This window comes from Lissotriton vulgaris, chromosome 9 (genome assembly GCF_964263255.1).
Source record: "Lissotriton vulgaris chromosome 9, aLisVul1.2, whole genome shotgun sequence".
Lineage (NCBI taxonomy): Eukaryota > Metazoa > Chordata > Amphibia > Caudata > Salamandridae > Lissotriton > Lissotriton vulgaris.
This window is the reverse complement of record NC_141697.1, coordinates 586,203,276-586,226,620: the sequence shown is the minus strand read 5'-3', so window position 1 is coordinate 586,226,620 and position 23,345 is coordinate 586,203,276. Positions and strand designations below refer to the sequence as shown.

The following is a 23,345-nucleotide window of genomic DNA, read 5'->3' as shown; positions in this document are numbered from 1 at the left end:
AAATAAGCCCCAAAATATTCGGTATTCTTTTTTAGGTCTTTCACCATCAGGTACCTACATATACAATAATGGGCAGTATAAATTAAAAATAAATGTAAAAATGTGTTGCTCAGTGGGAAAAGCACTGCAGTACATTATAAAAACTCTATTAGTTAAAGCACTGCATAGATGTGTGTAACCAGAGAGACAGTATTAAATCTTAGTAGGTGCAAAGGAGACAAGTGTATTTTTAGTGCAACATGATCACAGCCGGTGACAGAAAGCACTGTGAGTGTATAAGTTTTTATTTTATACTTGCATTGCATTACTCACAGTAAAATATAGACTGATACAAAATGTATAAATGGTTTTAAATAAAATGGTTCTTCCAAAATTTAGATTTTAGGAATCCCAAGGCTTATGTAATGCAATTTATTTTTTAAATAACTGTCCGTTCAACACCTCCTTAGGGGTACCAAGGGCTGCGTAAGTACAGTTATGATTAAAAGCAAACACTTCACAAATATATATTTTTTTAAATCTAAAATTTTAATTTTGGGAAGATCGGTTCTTTTCCAACTTCAAAAGCGTCCACACATTGTCCATACTACATTCTGTTTGATGCGCTTGCACTACTCCCACAAATCAATCTGCGGATACTCACTTAATTTTCAGCTTTCAATTTCATTTTTTTTTACCTTTTATAGAACATTACAGTTTGCTTCTTTATTCGCTCGCAGTTTACTTATCTGTTAATATGATTTAATTTTCTTAGCAGTCAGAGATCCCCTGAGTAGGCTTTGCAGACTGCCAGGTGTCCACAGAACACAGGTTAAGATCCACTGTGCTAACACATCCGTCAGTGTTGGAAGGCTCTCTCATTAATTAAAAATGCAAAGAAATAAGCTAAAACAGTCTATTGACAACTGTTAAATGACAAGAACGACAATTATAAATATAACTTTTAATAAAACTTTTACTGTAACTATATACACAGCTGAAGTATCACCTTTATACAAAGGTAGTACATATACGTCCATTACATTTTAAAGAGTGAGGTAGAATTTATATTGTAGGATTTCTCAATGTCGCCTAACTGCATGTCTATCTCAGAGTATACAATACAGGTGGCAAAATATAAATCGGACTAGATTGTAATTCATCATGATTAAGCCCTCCCTAAAATATACCAAGTTGGTGGTGGTAGTGGCGGGGGTGTAAAAGATCCATTATGAATCAGGCAAACTGGCATTACCACAGAAAACACCTCTCAGCACGATTTTACCAGTTGTGGAAATGCAGCTGGTAAAACCAAATGTGTGGGCATTTGGTTCTTCAGGAATAAATGTTCTTTGTGAACCACAATCCCACATGTTGACTGTGAGTAGAACCCTAACCCAGATGCAGAGTATCACTGAAGAATGAGCATCACCAGGAGCGGACTCGTTGGATACATACACAAGCACTCTCACTTTGTGGTACACTTTACCTGGCACTCACTCATTTTCTGACACTCTTCGTTTGTCTTTTTTCTCAATTTTAGGATCCTTTTGGGGGTCCATGTCAATTAGTTTGTGTACTTAATCATCCTAAACAGACACTTTCAGAAAGTTGAAGGGGCTCCGAAAGTGCCTGTAAAAGGGTCTTAACTTGGACATGGACTGGAACACCATAGGATAAATTCCTACCAGAGCCATACTGCAGAAATGGTAGATTTATAAGAAATGGCTTGGTCATCATAATTACAAAAGGCAACATTTGGCTTTTCACCAGCTGTTCAATAACCTCATCATGGCCCTCTACTTCTGTACTTGGGGGTTTTAAATGGTCCCAGGGTAGCCTGAAGAAGTCCACAGCATAGTATCCCACTTCTCTGAGATCCTACCGAAACATGGGCCCCACTCTTGCTGTCAAAATGCCCACTACCTTTAGACCCTTTCCTTTAGAGGAAAAAGGTAGGAGTTTGCAAGATGAACAGGTAGTACTGAAATACAGCTGTCATTATGTTTAGAAATCTTTTACCCCCTCATAGCCATTCTCCAAACTACTTTTTCTGGGTCCCCACTTGCTGATCTATTTTAGAAATACTGCTTGTTCAATATTTGTGAGAAAGGGATACAGCATCAATTCCTAGGTATAAATGGTGAAGGGAAAGACTGGGCCCTCCCTCGTCAAACATACAGAATGCAAATAGCGATCATAGTTCACGATGGAAGTTAATTGCAACACAAGCAGATATTGTTGAGGATCTGCAGGTCTACTTTAATGCCTCTAGAGTGACAGATGTGTGTAGTAGTAGTAGAGTTACATGGTGAACCCTCAATCCCATCATGCAAAAGCTTTCTAAGGGGGGGGCATAAACATATGGAGTAACCAGCCGTAAGCTTGGCATTAATAAATCATTTCCATACACCAGGCTGCAGCGAAATTGAAGAGCAGCGTTGGCCTTCAAGTACTTATATTATGTTTCCATACTTTTTTTCTCTAAAATATCTGTATTGTGATTTCAAACATTTCCATGCCACCATCCTGCCCCAGAGTTGAAATGCTTCCTTGCGTTTTTGGGCCTATGCATCAAACTTCCTGTACAGCAGTCAAGCATTCTCTTCCCTACCGCCAGCACAAGAAGAGTTCTCGCACTTCAACCTTTCCTCTAACAGGTCGACCATCCCCCAACTACACCCAGCTGCACAATGCGAACCACTAATAAGTCATGAAACTCCCATACAAAGTACATACGAAGGTGTGGACTTAAAACTGGGTGGTAACATAAAATCTTAGGATTTGTGATGAATGTGAAAAATCCTCAACAGGACCTTTGTCTGCTGGAAGAGAATAGTCCAGCAGAAATACCTCCACCAGAGGCATTTAGTATATTCACCCGAAACAAAGGATTTTTATTACCATCAACCTAAACATCAGGCCCTAAATCCGCACACAATTAAGTGACTTAGGGCAAATGCAAAGGTTGGAACAGGGAGTACAGTTTGACTGCTATACTAACAGTGCAATTGACTAGCTTATGCATTGCACACAGTGACTCAATGGAGATGGTACAACCCCAAGCACCAATGAGATGGTGGATCCACCATATTGTCCTCTCCTGTCAAGGTGCCCAAAGGTTGCGATGAAGGTCACCAACGTTTCACAGTCTTGAATCTTCGCCAACCTCCATAAACCTCAGAGCAGTCGCTCGCCGAGTTCCCTTCTCGTGGCCCTGATATGGCATGACATCATAATGCACTGAGCACCATTTGAACAACTCGTCATAAAGCCTGGGCTGATCTTGGAAGGCGAACCGGAAGTAGGCCTAACCTACACAAAGGTCAAGGCTGTACATTCTTGTCCTCCCACTGAGAGGGCCGACTTTCAGTTGGCAGCTACTTTCAGCCCCTCGTCTGTCCACAGAGGGAGGGTGTTGTGCAGCAGTCCCTGGTACATGTCAGGACAGCACATGATGCAGCTCGGTTCATGCTCCTGCATCGCCTTACTCAAGAACCTCATCTCTTTCGTCAGCTGGGCAATCTCTTTCCTCAGGGCAGTGTTATCTTTTTCCAGCCTTTCATGTTCCTGCCAGAAGAAAACAAGGAAGTCTAGAAGTTAGTTATAATTAACTGCATTAGTTTTCTTGTCAACACATCTTTTAATTGCACTGGACAGACTTAATTGTGAATTACAGTGGCTGAAGGAGAGGGAACTCTGCTTACTGCTTCATGAGCAAGAAAACAATTGTATTGCTTAAAATCTTTAGCTGTATAGGGCTGACCTAGGGTAGAAGGCACCAGCACTCATTATGGGGACAAGGATTTATTTGTCATCATTAGACTTTGACACAGAGCAAGCAAGTAAAGGAAAATGAAGGGAGTTGATAAAGCGAGTTTTAGTAATTAATTAAGTATTTACTCGCCGAGTCATACTTCCATAATAAATTAATAATATTAATGAGTTTTTGCATGTTTTGTATTAATTCAACCTAGTGTAAAATGCAATCATAAACGAGGGACTAACATTATGTGCTCTTTGTTGCCTTTACGTTTTCGCTGTAAAATAATATATTAATTTGGTCTCGGTTTTGTCAATATTAATTGCGGCTGTTTAAATAATGGCATGTGCTTATTTTTAAATGTGCTTTCGACTGTTTCGTGTCTTATGGCCTGTGTGTGTAAGGTCTTTATGTTTGTTGTTTACTCTGTGCTAAAAGCTAGGTAACATAAACTAATGGGTTAACATTAGTGATGGGGGTGGGTAACAGAAAGACTTTCATTACTCAAATTAATAAATATTTTGTGTTTCCTTGCATACTAGTGCTGCGGAAGGAGGCCTGAGGCCTAACTTAAAATGGATGTTTTTGAAGTCCTGTCATGATTAGCCGTGCACAGCAAAGAATGAATAAAAAGTCTGTTGTTTATAATCTTCAGTAAACAAATACGTGGAACTGAACTGTGCAGGATGCGCCTCGTGTTGTATAACTTTGCCAATGACAGGATATGGCAGAAAGGCCAAAGCTGAGGAAGCAACAAACTGTTATTCAATAAATTGTTGCAAAGGTCCTCGGAAGCTGTTGTCACTCGTAGACAATGGACAAAGGCGCTAAGGAAAAAATATGATTTTGCAAGAAGAGGCAATGACTTAATGTGGACTGACGGCTGTCAGCCAATCATTTCGCAGGATGGCTTTCTAAATGCATTCTTTTAGCTAGTTTTAGATAGAGAAAAAAGGTATAAAACTTGGCCCCATGGGAGGAGCTGGCTGGCTCATTCCTGTGATCGTGAGATGCTGTCGGACTTTTGACTCACGTAAGAATAATCAGAACTTATGTTTTTCCCTTTAGGTTCCATTTAGTTAGACAGGGAAATAGGGTTTAGGGAATGAGATTCTTAGCTTAAAAACTTACCATGCTGTTTGATTTGAAACGACAAACTAATGTGCCTTTACTTAATAAAAAGATGCTTTTCAAATGAAAATAAAGAATTAATATGCTTTATATTTGATAATAAAGTTAATAAAATAGATTTTGAAATGACAAGCTGGTCTTGAATATTTTTAAAAGTCTAGTTACCATTAGTTAATCCATTGCCTAGGTGTCTTAATTAAATGTGCATTTAATAAAATGATGATAAACTGCAGTTGTATATAAATATTCCTGCAATAGTTCCGATTAATTAGGTCACATGATTCAGTTGGCCAATTCATGTTTTAGTCTTTGATGGGCCTTGTGAAGAGTTTGTTTAATGGTGAGTATCATGGTGTAGATTTGAGTCGGAGACAGATTTTCTTTGGGCCCGCTGGATCAGAGGCAAAAGGAATAAGGTAGGAAACCAGTGACAGAGTATGCAAGGATGAAAAGAACTTGCAAGTGTGAGTTCGAGACAGGCAGTATGGGTTGGTGGAAGAAAGTAGTATGACGTGAAATACAGACTAGGCTACCTGGATATTGGACCACAATGATGTTAAGCAGGGCTGTTGACAAACCCCCACGGGGCATTTTGGGCCCCTGCACCTAAGAATTTAACAACTGCAAATGTTGACCCTGTGCAAGTACATCACACAGATGCTGCAAAACAATGGAAACGGTCTGTCTACTTTGTTTTATCCTGACCTACCACGATCATACTGATGCACCTGTGTAGACATTTGTTTGTAGGTCACTACCTCTGGGAAGCCTCTAGTCCTACAGCGGAGTTTGAACTTGGAGCTCCACCTATGAGTCACAGGTCTGTCCTTCTTACCTATTAATCATAATTCGCAATTCTTTTAGCCTTTCTCAAGCATAAGATTTGCTATTTCACCCTGATCATTTCTTGGTGAAGGCTTCACTTTATTGGAGGGGTATTCCATTCTAGGAATGCTAGATCCAAGTAGCCATGTAGAGAGCTGCGAGTGCTCTCATTGCCTTTAGGGTACTAGAAGCAAGAGCCACAAATGTGGTAACGAATTTACATTTGTATTTCCATCCTAGTTGCGGACATCTCATCGAAATTAAGTGTTTTGTTTGGTTCAAAAGCAATGATGTGCAATACCTTTAACTAGACATATTACCTTTTCTAAATCACCATAATTCCTACTGTAAGATGGAGGAACTTAATTACTCCACGTAATGCAATAGCAGATACCCATAGTCAGTGATTTTTCACCCTCTTTGCAGGAGGGCATCCTTCGCAAGATGCAAAGAGTTTCAAAGGTCCATCTCTAGTCCCATTTTTATTTCATCAGGTACAGGCCCCGCTGACAAGCGGTACCTCCTTTGGAAAGTAGAACATGTTCACCATACACACCTGGGCTTACCTGGTATATGTAACTTGATGAAGAGCTTCCAGAGGTACCCCGGCCCAAAGGTACTTAGCAATACTTTAGCCATCTTTAACTGCAAGTCTGGAGTGTTATGCAAGCTCATTCCTACGATTCCTACTTTCACTTATGGATCAAGTCATCACCGCAAGGACTTCCTCAGCTGCAGATGAAATTGAAACCTAGAGCTTGGCAGCGATGATCTCCTGCAAGCCCAAACCATCCAGTTGAAATTGTAAGACTGGACTCAATGCAAGATCTGGGTGTGTTGTTGCATTAATGTTTATGCTATAGTGGATTCTTAAAAGGATTAGAGCATCACTGGGCTGCCTACTTTCTTGGATTTGGTTCCAACTCCAAGTGACTCCACTCAAAATACACAGAGTTTATTTAGCGGTATTGACCGCAGTTGACTCAACGCTTTTAAGTACCCTCCTTCAGTTATGGGCCCTCTTCAGTGGATTGGACCCTTAATTACAAGGAGGATACTGATCAGTCATGATTTCCCTGCGGGCGAGGGCACTAAGGGTATTAACACACCCTCCCAACCTCCTGAGCGATTAATTAATCTCACCGCAGTCCAAAGTCTGGTGTACCTTTGAACATTGCACCAGCTCTGGTGAGAGGCTGCTCTCATGTCCACTCTGTGCTGGCCCCTCCTCTTCCATCTTAAAGTGGACATGTAAGACCAAAAGTCGCAGCATAGTAGGAAATGTTTTATTACTTTTGAGGTTCTTTAGCCTTCCATTTCCCCTTTGACAAGGAATGGGAGGGGCTGGCAAAGAGAGAGAAGCAAGGGGTGGCTCCTGATGACAGAGCTGCTGCTGCAGCCTTCAGAAGAAGGCCACGAGTGACCCACTGGGATAAGGCACCCTGGAAAAGCAGGAAACTTGCAGCAATGGAATAATGCAAGAGCAGGTGCTTATAGTCGCAAGGGGAGCATTCGTATTGTAATTATATTTATATAGCGGTTCAACCCTGATGAAGCATCGAAATACTTTACGCCGGGCACCACGCTGCTCTGGAACCCAAGGTTAATGGTTAGTTCAGTGTTATTGGTTACTATTTGTTATTGGGATTAGTCTTGTACGCTCAAAGCAAACCATTCCAGGCCGTCCTTTCAGTTTCTTACGGTGGACCAAAGTAAAAGTGGTTGATTGCAAATCATTAGTAAGGGGAAGGGAAGGTAAACTCAAGCACATGGTTGGTGCAACTAATACAGGAGTAAGTGGAGATTAAGTATTGTTGGATTTCATAGGTAGGACTTTCAGCGGAAGGAGGAGAGATTGTGATCTTGTAAATGAGTTGTGGGACATTTGCTGAAATAGATCTAGGTCAAAGTCAACTCCCCTTCTTGTACACTGAGTGCTAATGTGATTTGCTGCACAGTGGACATAGAATTCTTGCCTTTCACAAGAGTTCAGTTTTCCTTTACCACTGCTCCTCAATCTCAAACAGGTAGAACACACAAGGTCAGGATTGGTGCACTGTGCCTTGATAAGCAGTTTCAGAACCAATGACCTTTACTACTGCGGCAAGAGTGACGGTTTCGATGTCAAAATATGAAGGTGAAAATATCGACCAGCACAAATATCAATTCCAACTATAGGTTGTTCGGCATGTGTAGGGAAATGCATTACTTTGGTCTCATACTACAACTTTAGACTTAGCATTTTTCTTCATGGTTTTCAAATTATTGGGACTATGTGCATCAAAGGCCAATGTATATGAATTTGTCATCACATAAGTGTGTGGAATGGTTCTTAGAAGTCTATGAATTTAAGTTACTCCATTTCCTTCCACCATGAATGCAGGCATGTGCTAACACTAGAGCCTGACTGACAACCACAATCCTAACTTACAGCAGTCGTACTTTAAAACATATCAAAACACCTGAGGCCTTTACTGAACTCTCCTACCCTACATAGCATGTAGGTGTGAAAAAAAATAGGCTGGAGTGTGTGGTATTTATGAAAAGGCACTCAGTCTGAATTCATACTATCACGTTAGGCAGCGTAGTAAATTTGACGCGCTTTCTTTTCATGTGCAGGAATTCATCACCTACCATATTTTCAAATTCACAAGCACTTAAGAGGCAGCTTTTGACCTTGTTTAGTCCATGTGTATAAGAGCTATGCCTGTACTCTATTTTATTTTTAATAGCACTGCTTATCCCAATGCAGGGTGTCAGAGCGCCTTACGTAACATACACAATACTAATTGACTAGAAATCATGCCTGTAGAAATAAATGTACAGGATGTATTCTAGTGAGTGTTACATGTGTAGGAGTCCCAGGTCTTTTATAGCTCACTGTGCTATATTAGAAGTATTACAATTTATGAACTGCAACTAACAAAAGGATCTCTGTGTTAAAAGCCATTAACCCCTTGGCTAATGGGGTAATTTTCCTGCTGTGCTGGGGGCGGGCACAGCGCCCCGGTGCTCATGACGAGCTCAGCTCGTCATGAGCTACAGTGCTCCTGTGCTCATGACGAGCTGAGCTCGTCACGGCCACACCCGTTTCAATAGAACGTTCAGCACAGCAGGGGAATTATCCCAGCGTGCGAGCGTTCTAAGGGCCAGGACGAGCTCAACTCGTCATGAGCACTGGAGCACTGTAGCACTGTAGCTCATGACGAGCTCAGCTCGTCATGAGCATGCAAGGGGTTAACCACTTACCATCTACATAAATAAAAATCATGCATCTGCACGTTACATGTTGTGCTTTGCAGGAGACATTAACTTTCTAGACTACTTGGATTCAAGCCTGGGACTAGACCAAACACAGACCTCTCCAGCAAAAATGTTAACTCCAGAGTTAGCTTAGCGTTATTATTCCCTGAGATTTACTGGGCACATAAATATCTGTGCAGCAGGTGCCTTAACCCAAGAAGATATTTAAAAATGCAGACTTTGCAACAAATTAAGCAGAACGGATTTGCTGCCATGTTTCTCCTTGTTGCCAAATTCTTTGCGGCAGAGTTAAAAAGAAAAAGAAACAAGCATTTACAATGCAATGGTCTCGGCATCATTAAAGGTAGAGCTATTGGCATTGCTCATGACATTTCTTTTTTTTTCTTTAAATCATAAATAAATGGCATTGTCATTTACATTGCCAGCACACACCACTCTGCACTCAACAGCACACACCACTCTGCACCTGCACTCACTGCTCTGCGCACTCACCGCTCTGCGCCTGCACTCACCGCTCTGCGCCTGCACTCACCGCTCTGCGCCTGCACTCACCGCTCTGCGCCTGCACTCACCGCTCTGCGCCTGCACTCACCGCTCTGCGCCTGCACTCACCGCTCTGCGCCTGCACTCACCGCTCTGCGCCTGCACTCACCACTCTGCACTCACCACTCTGCACTCACCACTCTGCACTCACCACTCTGCACTCACCACTCTGCACTCACCACTCTGCACTCACCACTCTGCACTCACCACTCTGCACTCACCACTCTGCACTCACCACTCTGCACTCACCACTCTGCACTCACCACTCTGCACTCACCACTCTGCACTCACCACTCTGCACTCACCACTCTGCACTCACCACTCTGCACTCACCACTCTGCACTCACCACTCTGCACTCACCACTCTGCACTCACCACTCTGCACTCACCACTCTGCACTCACCACTCTGCACTCACCACTCTGCACTCACCACTCTGCACTCACCACTCTGCACTCTGCACTCACCACTCTGCACTCACCACTCTGCACTCACCACTCTGCACTCACCACTCTGCACTCACCACTCTGCACTCACCACTCTGCACTCACCACTCTGCACTCACCACTCTGCACTCACCACTCTGAGCAAAAGAGAGGGGAGGGGAAACTATTAGCAAATACTCAGAAGACTTTAAGTAGCAGCACCACTCCTGCGGAGGATTAATTATTTGACCCATATCTGTTGGTCAACAGACTAGTCACCAGTGCAGGCAAGATCACCGAGTTGGTACAGTGTGATCACTAGAACCACAACCGACTAGCAAGATTCCTGGCAGAGTAACTTATAGTAGAACCCTGGTAGTAGAACCCTGGTTTTCCAACAGAAGAACTTGCACCATAACAAAGAGGCTGTGATGCAAGGAACCATAAAAAAACGGAGGGCATTTACAGTGGGCATTAATCAATAGCATATTTTACACAAAAAACATTCAAATCTGTAAACGGGGCAACAGATATGGAAACATGTTGACGCTATGAGAGAACAAAACAAATCAGCTCTCATGAAGTGAATCCCTGGCTGGCTAATGTGAAAGCCTCTGCAGCAAGTGATGTACTATCGCCTGAAATCCTACCTGCACTAAACAGCTTTCACAGAGAATTCACGTGCCTTTGTTCTGCATGTCAGGTGCTGTCAATATGGCTGAGAGATGGCCAAACTCCATTAAAGTCCTAAATCAAGGATGCTGGTGTAATGAGCGCCGTCTGAAACCTCTTGTTGTGTACAAATGATGGAACGCTTGGTAAGTGTTCCTGGTCTTGTTTCTGGCACTATTTTGAGAGAAACATGTTCCTAGACATGGTTTTGGCTGCCTCACTAATGCATTTCAATATAGCATAGTTCATGTGCTCACCCAAACACACATCATTGGTTGTATGTGGACAAAAGTGGCTTTGCCCAGGTACCATCTTGTGGGCCAAGCGGCAGCACGTATGGAGGACTGCATGGCTCCAGCTCAAAGTACACGGGACAAGAGGTAATGGGTTGCTGGATGCTTAGTGTAGGCTTTGCCAGTTAGTCAATTGGGCCCGCATGACACCAACAGTAGGAAAGAGTGGTGACCAACGGGGGAGCGATGTGGCCCTATGCGCAGAGTGGCCGACATGAGAGCGGTTCAATATACGGTGATCATGGGCAGATAATTTAATGTCCTCAGACAAATGAGGTCTGGGGTATGGGGGTGACGCACTGAGTATCAGCAAGAAGATTCAGTATGCACAACAGTGGGCAAGCCACTCACCCCTGGTTAGATTTTCTGATTCGGAATGAAGGGCAGACAGAGCTGGCGCGAATGGGAGCAGCGAGGGGGGAGGGAGGAGGCACCAATTTAGGAGTTGGGCATTTTGTAATGGGGCACAAGAGCGAAAGGTTGTTACGCAATCTTACAATAGCATTTTACTGCTATTGGGGTACGAGGGAGCCGAGCCTTGGAGCTGCCGACTTTGGAGTGGGGGCGTGAAGTATAAATCTCGGCGTAGCTTAACATCCTGTGAGCCTGGGCAGATGATTTAATCTGCCAGAGCACCGCAAAGAAAGTATTTGTCCGGGGGTGACGGAGCGGGGGAGCATTAAAACACTTTTTACAAGTTTTTAAACAATTTCCAAAACATGCAACTATTGTTAAATTAAAACATACTCTCTTAGTATGCAGCAAGAAGGTTTTTTTTAGGGTAGGGTGGAAAACAAAAAGAAGAGTAATGACGCTTCACTTCTAGACTTCTGCAGTTGCGGCACAAACATCAAGCCATTCAATAAAATTAGCTGGGCGGCAGCCGCTAATAACTAGGGAAATAATAAATGCAAAATACAAAAAGAAAACAAACACTTACATCGTCCTCGCGCGCTCCGTGGACGGCCGCAGCCCCGGGTCTGCCGCGCCCGGTCCTGCTGCAGTAAGGGGCACGGCGCATGCGTAAACCCGAAACCTTGAATGGGGCACGGCGCATGCGCAAGCAGCGGGAGGTATAGCTAGCGTCTCAGCTTCCGAGGAGGACAGCGCGTTCGCGCGCGGCCGGCGCAAATTGCCTTGCGCGCGGCGAGGACTGTCCTCCTGGGAAGCTGAGTCGCTAACAATAAGGTCTCTGGCGAGAGCGAGCTTCGCTCGCTTCTAGCCGAGACCTAAAAAAAGGAAGTGGAGGGACTCACCAAGTTAGGCAAAATGGGTGTGACATCACAGGAAGTGACATCACAGCATGTGACATCACAGGAAGTGACATCAAGGTGTGTAACATCACACATATCATCACAGGAAGTGGCATCACAACCCATTACCTCACAGGAAGTGACATCAGATCTTAAGACTGCACATATGTTCAGCAGGTCTATCATGAGTATACTTGAGTGCATTACAATAATTAACAAATTAGATTTTTTGCATTGGGGTTGTGCCAAAATAGTGATGCAACCTAGAAGCAAAATCTGGGGCTCAAAGTATACATTTATTTCTTTTAATCCCTGCCACAAAGAAATTGACAACAAGGAGAAATTTGGCAGTAAATCTGTTCAGCTTAATTGGTAGCCATGTCTGTATTTTAAAATATCTTATAGGGTTAAGGCACCTGCTGCAGAGATCTTTGTACGCCAGCTAAATCTCAGGCAATAATAGTACTGGTAAGATAGCTCTGGAGGATAACATATTTCAGGTACAATGTATATTATTGCGTCAAATAAATGCATTTGATAGTTGTTTGGAATTCTGTAAGCCTTATTATTGGTTTAGAAAATGTGACTTCATTCATGCTTTTCCTGATTTTACTTAGCCCTTCCCGTGAAATTCAGTACTTTTCTGCAAATATTAAACCACCAACACCGGTCAATATTAATTGAGGTTTCAGCAGTTCATGCTGCTTTAATGACCAGAATTACTCCTTGCCTTTATGCACCGGTCTGTCTTCATGTGATGTAATCAGTGCACGTTTCTCGGGAGGTCAAATGTGGTGTTCTTATATACGTTCAATAACGATATTTGAAAACAAAATTTTGAAGTGACAGCTTTGTTCAGCAGATTCACCTACTCCATTTCCTCAAAAACAGGCACACACATAAGCATAAGACACGGAAGCTTGACGTAACAATATTAAAAATGTATAAATGCAAATGTTATCGCAACGGCACTATTCTTTTTCACCAATACAGATGAAATCTAGGCTGTAACCTTGTGGTATGTGTGCAGTGTCACTGTAGAGGGTTTCACCCCAGCGTTACCCAACAAAACTATTTGCATGAAGAGATGGTGATGTCTCTCTCCCCTTCTGTCTCTCAATCATTCTTCTCACATATCAATCCACTCGTACCTCCAATAACTCTTTCATACTCCTCCATCATCCATTCATTCATTCATTCAGCACATCTGCATTTATCCATCTAGCCATATACTCAAGGATGCATCCATCCACTCATTGATCCATCCAGCCAAATCACTCCTGGCCCACCACACATTCGTGCACTCATTTTATGTAAGCACTCACACATCCAGCTATACATCCATACACAAACCAGCCGATTCATCCATATCTCTCAACATCCATCCCTCGATCTAATCTCACGACCATCCCCCAGTCTCTTACACACACATTCAACCTTCCAGGTACTCATTCACCAAGTCATCCATTTAGCCGCCCATCTATCTAACTTCAAGTGCTCATCTATCTAACACCAGGCAAAGCACTAATGGGCCGAAAGACTCATTAGCACTGCTCAGGAATAATTCCATTTGTATTTCGTTTTAATTGCATGCAGTAGGTGTCCTTTAAATGTTTGTCCCGTGTGCATTAGATCCAACCACGGCTCCTCGGTGCAGTGGAGTACATCGAACTACAGTGACTGCCCCGTTAAAATCACGGCTCTGCGCTCTGTGGAGAGTGTGACCGTGTGCCAAGAACCCACGGCTGCGCTCGACACTACAGCCCAGATCTATCACTGGAGGCGGATGGAGCCTGCGGGTAGGGCAGAGGGCAAGGCTGGACTGGCTACCGGGCGTTTTGGCATGCTGCCGAGCTGGGGGCTGATTTCGTTGATGGGGACCTGCGTGTGCTGAACGAAATTCGTTTTGCTTTGTTTATTTCGTAGCACACGCAGGTCTCCATCAACGAAATTAGACCCCACCGCAGTGAAATCAGCCCTCAGCTCGGCAGCATGTCAAAACGCCCGGTAGGCAGTCCGGCCCTGGCAGAGGGAATGGAGGGAAACGGCTCGTTTGCATATTCGGCCCCCTTCGCTGCTTAGCCACACAATGCCTCTTTCCTCGCAAGCACCAAGGTTAGGATAAAGCCCCTCCCCTCTTTCCTTATCGCTGTACAAACACTGGGCCGCTGGGATTCATCCACCGCGGAACACGAGAGGCAGAAGGACAATAGGCCGCGCGGACAAAATGGGGGCGGAGCCGAAGCAGGCGCAGGAGTCTTTGTCTTCCGTCTGCTTCAAGGGGCTGGGGCCTAGAAGGCATAGACACGCACAGGCATACTCGAGGTCCGAGGAGGCGTACACCATGGGTTCACGCAGTCACAAACATACAAAGACGTGCAGGCACACTCATGGGTTCACGCAGTCACAAACGCCACATGGATGCAAACAGTCACACGCATATGCAAAGACTTGAGACCCACACACATACGGGTTAACGCAATAATAGAAACGCACATGGGAGCATGCAGTCACAAACACATAGATGCGCGCATACACACGGTTTCAGGTAGTGATAATTATGTGGATGCTCATGCAAAAGCGCACATAGGCGACAGCAGACACAAATACACACTTACATACACATGAGTGCACAAAAACCTTTGAAAACAAAGGAGCCGGCCCAGTAGCGAAACAGGGGGGTTTGAATACACATCTCCAGCTGGCTCAATTTTAGAAGGCTTACTGGACCCAACAGAGGCTCACGAATCTTCTGTGGTGATCGCCACACAGGGACTGCCAGGTGAGGGGCCCAAAGGTCTTACACAAAAGGCTGGTACCCTAAGACCCTGCAGACATAGGTTGGTCCTTTTTTGTACTTAGCCGATTACCCATTAGGCATCGTACATGTGCCCAAGCCCCACAAACAATGAAACACAATGAAAACAATCTGATTTGTGAAGGGCCCCATGGCTGAACGTGTTACCTGGGCCTCTGACACTGGGTGCAGAGTACTGTAATGGAGATACTGTTGTGACGGGCTGTGAAACTGAACGTGCTAATGTTAGCCTGTCCAAGCAGTCTGCTTTAAAAAGACATGCACTGCCCAGGTGTCTGCGATTGTAGAATAGCTGCATTTTTTTGTCTGGGTGAGAGAGGAATAGAAGGTACCAGAAACGGTTGCATCTGTGGTCTCTCAGTATTTCTCCTACTCCCCGCCCCTCCCCTTTTCTGGTGTCTTCTCCCATCCCTCTCCTACCCTTTCTCTTCCGGGGTTAGGATACACTTTAAAAGAGATTACACCACTTAAAGAGTGAAGAATACATGTCAACCCCCGGCCTCTTGTGTCCTTACCAGCTGAGGAGGGCAAGAAACCCGGGATCTGTGCGGGGCCTCCTTCATACTCCTCCTACAGTTCTTTGTCTAGTTTTCGCTCCCTTTTTCGTCTTCATGTGGCTTACCACGTTTTATTTTATTTGTATGTGCACATGGGCGCGTGTAGTTTTTTTTGTGCTAGTGAATTTGTGTTTGGTTGTGTGGAGTGTGCGCGCTGTTCTGTGGTGTAGGACTGCGTGACTGCTGTGTTGTGAGATGCTGACGTGTGTGATGTTAGTGTGTGTGTGTGTTTGTGTGAGGAGCGCTGGTGCCTTTATTTCCGATTATGTGTCCGTAAGCGTGCCTGCGCTTCTGTGCAATTCAAGTGTTGGTGGGGTGGCCTGTGTCCAGTTAGCGTTCGTGTGTTGTTATCTTTGTGTGCCTGCCTCAGAGCGTGTTTGCGTCCCCTGTATTTCCAATGCATGCTACGCGCGTGCGCTCGCGTATTTTAAGTATGTTTTGTAAACATTGGTTGTTTTGCTGCCAATGCCTTTCACATTTCCAAGCGCCGTGCACACTACACCATTTTAATGCATCCTTTCTCATTGATAAATACAAAAAACTGGGGCACAACCTGCAGCATTTGAACCCAATGTCTAGTACATAAGATTGCGGAGGAGGGCAGAGGGAAGGGAGGAGGCGAGCGGAGCCGAGCAGCTCCTAGGGAGGAGTGAAGAAGTGGACCAAATGCGGTCCGATGTGATTTTTAGCACGACGGAGGAGAGCTGCAGCGCAACGAGGAGGGCAGAGGGAAGGGAGGAGGCGAGCGAAGCCGAGCAGCTCCTAAGGAGACGAGCAGCTCCGAAAACACCACCACGTTTCTCCGAGGCAAGGAGAAAATGCCTTGGAGAAACGCACGGCCATTTTCGGATTTGGGGGCGTGTTTTGCTGTGCTGAGTGACGGATGACGTCACTGTCTAAAGAACAGCAAAAATTACGCCCCCAAATCCGAAAAGGACGGGGCTACATCGGAGTGATGGATCTCTCCTCCAATGGCTGGCCTCCGTTTAGGAAGCCAGCCAATTGAGGAGAGGTCGAATACAGAGGCGGGTTCAAGCTCCATACTCAAAATCATTAATTCTCTGACCGGAAGCTGGCAAGCCAGCATTTCCGGCCCGAGACCTAAAAAAGGAAAAAAAAAAAAAAAAAAAAAGAAGGAGGGGGGGGGGGGGGGGAAAAATCACTTGCTAAATCTCTTAATGCGCTTATATGTACTCATGACAAACTTACTAATAAGCATTTCTGTATCTTGATATCTGATGTTACTGTTGAGATGTCACTTCCTGGGATGCCATGTGTGAGGTTACTCGAACACTGCCTAACTAGGTTATTCCCCCGATTTTTTTTATGACTTGCTCTGCTTATGATCCTTTTTAAATATTTTTTGGGTAACTAAAGTCTGCATGTTTGATGAAGGCAATAACATATCAGCTTTTGATGATACCATTAAAAACAAACAAACAAAAATTAAAAACGCGAAATAGATTTTATAAGAGCAAGCTACTACACCGATGCAGATGCCCCCCCACCCAAAAAAATAATACAATCCACTATTGATCATTATTCGATCACCATTTTCTAGAAACACCTCGTTTTTGTGAGAATGCAAGACATTCCAAGAGAAGAAGTGCAGGGGACACATAAGCCGTTCAGTTGATACCACTAAAACAAGGTGGATCACGTACAATAAATAGTGCCGAGCACAATACTGCAGTCACAAATTTTGAATATTTTAGAACGTTAATTTTGGAAATACCAACAGAGACCCTTGAATTCAGAATTTGTTGCAGTCTTTGAATGCATTAGACTACTTATGTTTAGGAGTGTAGTTAAGACTTTAAAGTAACAGTTTTATTGTCCTTGCTCTTGTTTTTTTAAAACAACTTTCTAAAAAAAAAATATATATATATTTTTTTAAAAAGTGTGTTCACTGATTTCGCCTATTTTATGAGAAAAGTGCAAGACTGCCATAACCTGGAAGTCTGTATGTGACCTCATAATCACAGACCAAACGAGTGATCGGAAGAAGTGGGCAACTGCAGAGTGTGCAACTCTGGGAGACCCTAATGTCCAAACAGGACTAGCTGATTGGGCATTTCCTTATTTTTGATTTCATTTATTTAATGCAATTTTGTATAGCGCAAACTTTACCCGAAGGTGTCAGAGCGCTTTACATATGAACCAGTTGCATAACATAAGGATTTAAGATTACATGTGTTACATAAAGGATACAAACAGAAAAAAAATTGCAAATGTACAAGATGTAAAGTCACACAAGGAGGAGATACAGAGAGAAATTGCAAATGTACAAATAGTAAAGTCACTCTAGGAAGAGATACAAATAGATATACTCCAAGTGTTACATAGGAATGGTAGAGAGTACAAAGGTCTACTGCATATACTAGTGATTAGAGTGATCTCTATATACATACACATAGTAGATTTTCTCAGGTGAAGACCCCCCAAAAAAAACAGGAGAGCAGAGTTCCATTAACTGGGTCGGAGGGGGGACGTAGTCACAGCACAAAGGGAGGGGGGGGAACGGGGGGGGGGGAGGGATACAAGGGTATGGAGAAAATGCAAATCAGAAAAGGGAAGAAACATTTGAGGATCATCAGTGGGGAAACAAGGGAAAAGGGTAAAGGACAAGATGGCGGGTCGGGGTCCAAAGAAAAGCGGCCGAGAACAGCAGCAAAATGGCGGCCAGGACAAAAAAAAAAGTAAAGAAGTCCATGAGAGTCCTTGGCGGGACAGACCGCTCCGATTAAGTGTTCTCTGGGGGCCTGGGGTGGGTATGTTCCGGAAGGGGCTGCGGTGTGCCAAGCAATATAGGTCGGAACTGGAGGGTAGGCATGTCCAGGGTTAAATCGCAGGACCGCCATCACTCACTGCAGGCTCCGGTTTCCACAGGCTCCGGTTTCCAGCCATGGATTACACTGGAGCGGTTCCTCGCAGGCTACTCGCCGCAATCACCACTCCTCCTGGTCGGAGGCTGAAGAACCGGCAGCTCAGACTCCACAGCAGCGAGGCATCTCTGCCGAACCAGCAGCCATGTTGGTAAAGGTTCCGTGGGTGCTACCTCCAGAAACTCGGAGGGTGCAAGCAGGCCATCTGGATCGTTCCTGGGGTCCGCAATGCGTGGATAAATGGGCGAAATCCTCGAGTAGGGTGGCGGTCGGATGGGGAGAGCCGCCAGCTCAAACTTTACAGCAGTGAGGCATCTCCGCCGAGCCAGTGGCCATGATGATAGAGGCTCCGTGGGCACTCCCTCGAGAAACTCTGCAGGTGTGTTGCAGGCTACCCGGATAGGTCCATGAGGTAAAGGACGGCACCGGAGTGCAGGCACAAGATCCACAGTTGGTGGTTAGGAGGCAGAAGGGGGAGGGAGACCCGGGGCAAGTGCCAGAGTCCGTTCCCTTTCGGAGGAGCTCCCCGCTGGAGCTCCTCACCCGGCGGTGAGGAGCTCCACCTCCCTGAACAGAGATCTCCAGCCAGGAGTTAGTTTTAAAAAAAAGGATTAGGTGTCCATTTTGTTTGAGCTTGCTAGACACACGGATAATGAATCCAGTGATTTTTTTAAATGTACTTTTAATTGTAGTGTACATTTGATCATTTATATGGATTTTGTTTTTTACCGCCAGCATGGTCTACTGTGGTTGTGTGCGTTCAGTGTGATGGTGTGGGCGGCCAGCTGAAGCTGGTGCGACACCCACTGTGTGTCGGAGTGGCACTAGAAGCAGATTTGGACACGGATCTTGACTGAGGAAAGAACTGCTCCATGAAACATTGTGGGTGAATACTATCCGAAGAACGAGAATGTGCTTTTGTTACAATTATAGGTGCACCATCAATGAAATACAGATGCACCACTGTTTGAATGACGTAGGATGACCTAGCTATTAGAACCGTTACTTGGGACTATTCCATCAAGCTTTTTCTTTTTCTGGAACCAAAAAAAAAAAAAAAAGCATAGATAACAACTTAAGGTTATTTGGTGGTATTGGTTGGGGCGGGAACCAATTCGTTTAATTAAAAGTACCCGTGCTGAAGGAAGGGCAATGTAACTTGCATTCTAAATAATACTTGGAACAACTAGTGTCTAAGCAAATAATAAACACCAGATGGCGCCAGATCATAAAAAGTGAAATACCTCTTCAATTAGGTAAAGTCGCATGTATTTCTGGGAAATGGGAAAGCAGACAACATGCGTCTGAGGGGCATTCACAAAGCTCAATTTCCAGGAGTATTGTAATTGTGTATATACAGTGCTTATAACTGCGCAGAAGGAGATTAAGTGCTTTACGCCCGTATCACGCTGCTCCAGAACGCAAAGTTGGTATTTTTTCCAGTGGTGTTTGGGTTAGTCTTGTGCTCTTGAGGGAGCCATTCTATGCATTTACTCAAACTCCTGTGTGGTTGATTAAATTAACAGGAGTTAGGTGTGCTCATTAAGGGAAGGGGTGTATGCGAATTCATGTACATAGACAATATTAATAGATGAGCCACTGGAGATTAGATATTATATTGCAGGGGTATAACTTTAAAGGAGAATAGGCTATGCTCAGAGAGGAGGCATGCCGAAGACAGAAAGCTAGGAGAAGCTCATTATTATTATTATTTTAATACATTCTTTGTGGTTTTCATAATATATATACAAAACTTGAAGGTATATACCAACAAGCATTGAAAATGCAATGGGTCTCGTGCCTTTGATTAAGTTAAAGCCATTTGCTTTGCTAATGGTATTGCATAGCAAAGCAAATGGCTTTAACTTAATGAAAGGCGAGACCTATTGCATTTTTAATGCTTGTTTCTATAGGAGTAGCAACAATGTCCTAGGTGAGGCATTGAGAACAGGGGGCAATATTCCAGATGAGTGCCTCAAAAGAGGACATATTTCAGATGAGAACTTATCAATAATGTGTTACAGGAGAAGAGAGAAAAAAAAAAACATTTTTTTTGCAGATTTTTTACTGCTGCTACAGGTCACTGCTGCATGTGAAACATGTGCTGCAATATGGGTTCTGTGTTTGGGAAAATGTAGACTGCTGATGTCCGTACTCTACGTTGTTATCTGTGTAATGAAAGAACTGCAGCTGTGCATGCTGTAATTGTATGTGTATTAGTGGAGCATGGTAAAAATAGGTTACTACACAAAAGCGAAAACTATTTACTTTGACAATCCTCGTTTTATTGTATTTACGGCTGCGTTCATCAATTTTTTTATTATGCTTTTAATGCAAAGAAAGCTCTGCCCATTCTTCCAGGTGCTCAAAAGTCTTAACATATTTCAAACTTGAACATGCACTGCTGTAATGCTTACTCTGCAGCGTCGCCATTAAATATCTTAAAACAGTCCAGTACAATAGGACTGACGTCTTTTACCTTAGGGCGAGCCATCATCCCTCGAAAGAATGAACTTCTTGGGAACTGATACTGTCTGTCGCAAGTCCCTCCTCACTTGTGCCTCAGTCTGTCCCACACGCGCTGCTCTGTGAATGTTTAACGCTCTTCCAGTGGGATCACACTGTGCCCGTGGTGACAGTTTGAGCTCAGCAGGTTCCGTGGTGTGGGAATATATAATGGACATGGTGGCTCGCAGCCAAGAAGGTGCACTGCCCATTCTCCACTCAGTAGCCCGCGTGCGAATCAATGCCCGGACCGGAGCGTCAGCACTGCTCAGACAGGAGTTTTGTTTCATAGTAGCTGTTATAATGTAGAAGAAATTAAGATATATATAGTTAAAGGAGAGGCTGCGGCACCAGTTTACCCTAAAGTACTTCTTTAATGCTTTAATTCTGAAATTGTTCAGGTATTTACCATCTTTTTGTTGCGTAAAATGGGAGGGGGGGTGAAAGGGGCTTTGTTTTCTGTCTGAGTTTGTGGACCTTCCCAAAAAATGCTCTTGGATATTTTTAGGACTAGTTTTGACTACTGATCCAGTGACAATAGGCGTAGTTAAATTGTCCTTGCTATTTGCACTGCCTCTTGCCCCATCATCTACCGTGCACTGGGTGAATCTCAGTACTCTGTGCAGCTCGTGCAGGGAGCCGGGTTTCGCTGCTGGGACAGGGGAGGAGTGACCAGGGGTCGCCGCTGACAGCAAGGCACTGAGGAGAGGCAACAGGGGATTGTGCGGGTGCTGCGCACATAGCGCTAAGAGTGCGAGCTGAGCAGATAGCGCTGAGTGGCGAGCTGCAGTATCGTGGTCTTGGAGCTGCGTGGAGAAGGGAACCACTGCGAGGTCACCTTAAATCCAGCAGGTGAGCAGCGCTTAGAAGCACCATCGACATCTTGGAGCTTTAGCGTGTTGGATTTCGCTTTGGGTATTCCTCTGCATGTCTCTTTTTGTTGTACGCATGTGATTTATACTAGGATTAAAGAATTGCAAGGACCTGCCAAATGTAAAGTAAACATTAGGAGTGATCGCGCCGGGTTCGCTGCAGGCCTGTAAACATTTGGAGTCTGGGGTGGCCTGGTCCAAATCCTGCACTCGCACACCTTCACATAGTGTGCGCAACGGCGCTCCTGCGCAGAGGATCACGCGTTTGTCTCATTGTTCTTGGGATCTTTCTAGGGTGCCGTGATTCACAGCTGGGTAGACAGACTTCTCTTGGTCTACTACACTGCTGGGATTGGAACATGGGGTGGGGTGGGAGGGGAGGGGGGTGTCTCAGTTTCTGCAGAATCCTGGACTCTGAGGCGCCCCTAGGCCTCTTCCCTGTGTGAAAGGGTGAGCTGGGGCATTGCAGGACATGTGACGCTCAGATTCATCATACGGGTGTCCTAATCCACTTCAGCGCTCTGCCTGGTCGTGACTGGGTGGGGGTTTAGAAGCTGAAAACTCAGATGCCTTGTCACAAGTGCTTCCTACACTATTGACACACCCCATCGTGTCATGCCAGAGAGGCCATCTACGGCTGCATTTACATGTACGCACTCTTAAGCAAAGTTTGTTGGAACGTTGTGAGAGGATAAAGAGATGATGGGTGGGCTGTGATATCCCTCAGCGGAGCACTGTGCACCCCCAGCAGTGGCATATTATGTAATACGCTGCTCGGGTACCTGGATTGCCAGGAACCCTCTTCTCCAGCGGAAACGATACTCATTTGAAGAAATTGCTTGAATGTTTCTGTGGAGTTAATGGGCTGAGCATTTTTGTAACGAAGCGCGATGCATAAATAAACACATGCACAATGCAAAAATTAACACACGGCCTGCTTTCTTTCGGTTGTAAGCTATTTTTGTCTTTATGCGGCTATGTGTTTCAAACACATGGCCTCAAAGATAAGAAACCTTTTGCGACGCACAGAAAGCAGACAAGCCCATCCAAGTGGGCTGTCTTAAAAAAAAAAAAAAAAAAAAAGTACACGACACAAAAAGCTCTTTCGCAATGGCTGGCCACCGTTTAGCATAAACGGGGAAGCCAGCCAATGGAAAAGAGGTGCGGGGCTTAAAGCCCTTTACCGAAACTCCTCCAAAACATTAAATCTCGCCGAGCATGTGCGCAGCCACGCTAGTCGAGACCTAAAAATGGAAACGGAAGAGTGATCAACCCCACCCTCTCCCCCCCCCCCCCAATCCAGAAGTCCCAAAAAAAATAATCAGTTCTTCCATTGATAAGAGGACGGCATTAACCAGGATATCATAATTTCATTACATACATAACCTACTACATATCAGGCAATTATACATGACATTAAAAATGTTACATTCCTTCAATAGAATCCCCTTCTATTCTCCAGGAGATCCATCCCTTTGATCACTGCCATAAAGGTTGTCACCACATCCTATAACCATTTGCTTCATTAGTTCCCAGCTCCTCCCCTTCGCGGTACCATCTT

The 23,345-nt window shown here is 44.4% G+C and overlaps 1 protein-coding gene across 1 annotated transcript in view; it reads right to left on the bottom strand.

Moving 5' to 3' along the window:
* Positions 1-928: 928 nt before the first annotated feature.
* The window catches only part of BATF2 (basic leucine zipper ATF-like transcription factor 2), a 60,946-nt gene continuing 38,529 nt past the window's right edge, over positions 929-23,345 (bottom strand). The window contains exon 3 of the mRNA XM_086938163.1: positions 929-3,549. Coding sequence (XP_086794289.1) covers positions 3,349-3,549 — 201 coding nt within the window. The 3' untranslated portion in view covers positions 929-3,348. The remainder of the gene's footprint in view (positions 3,550-23,345) is intronic.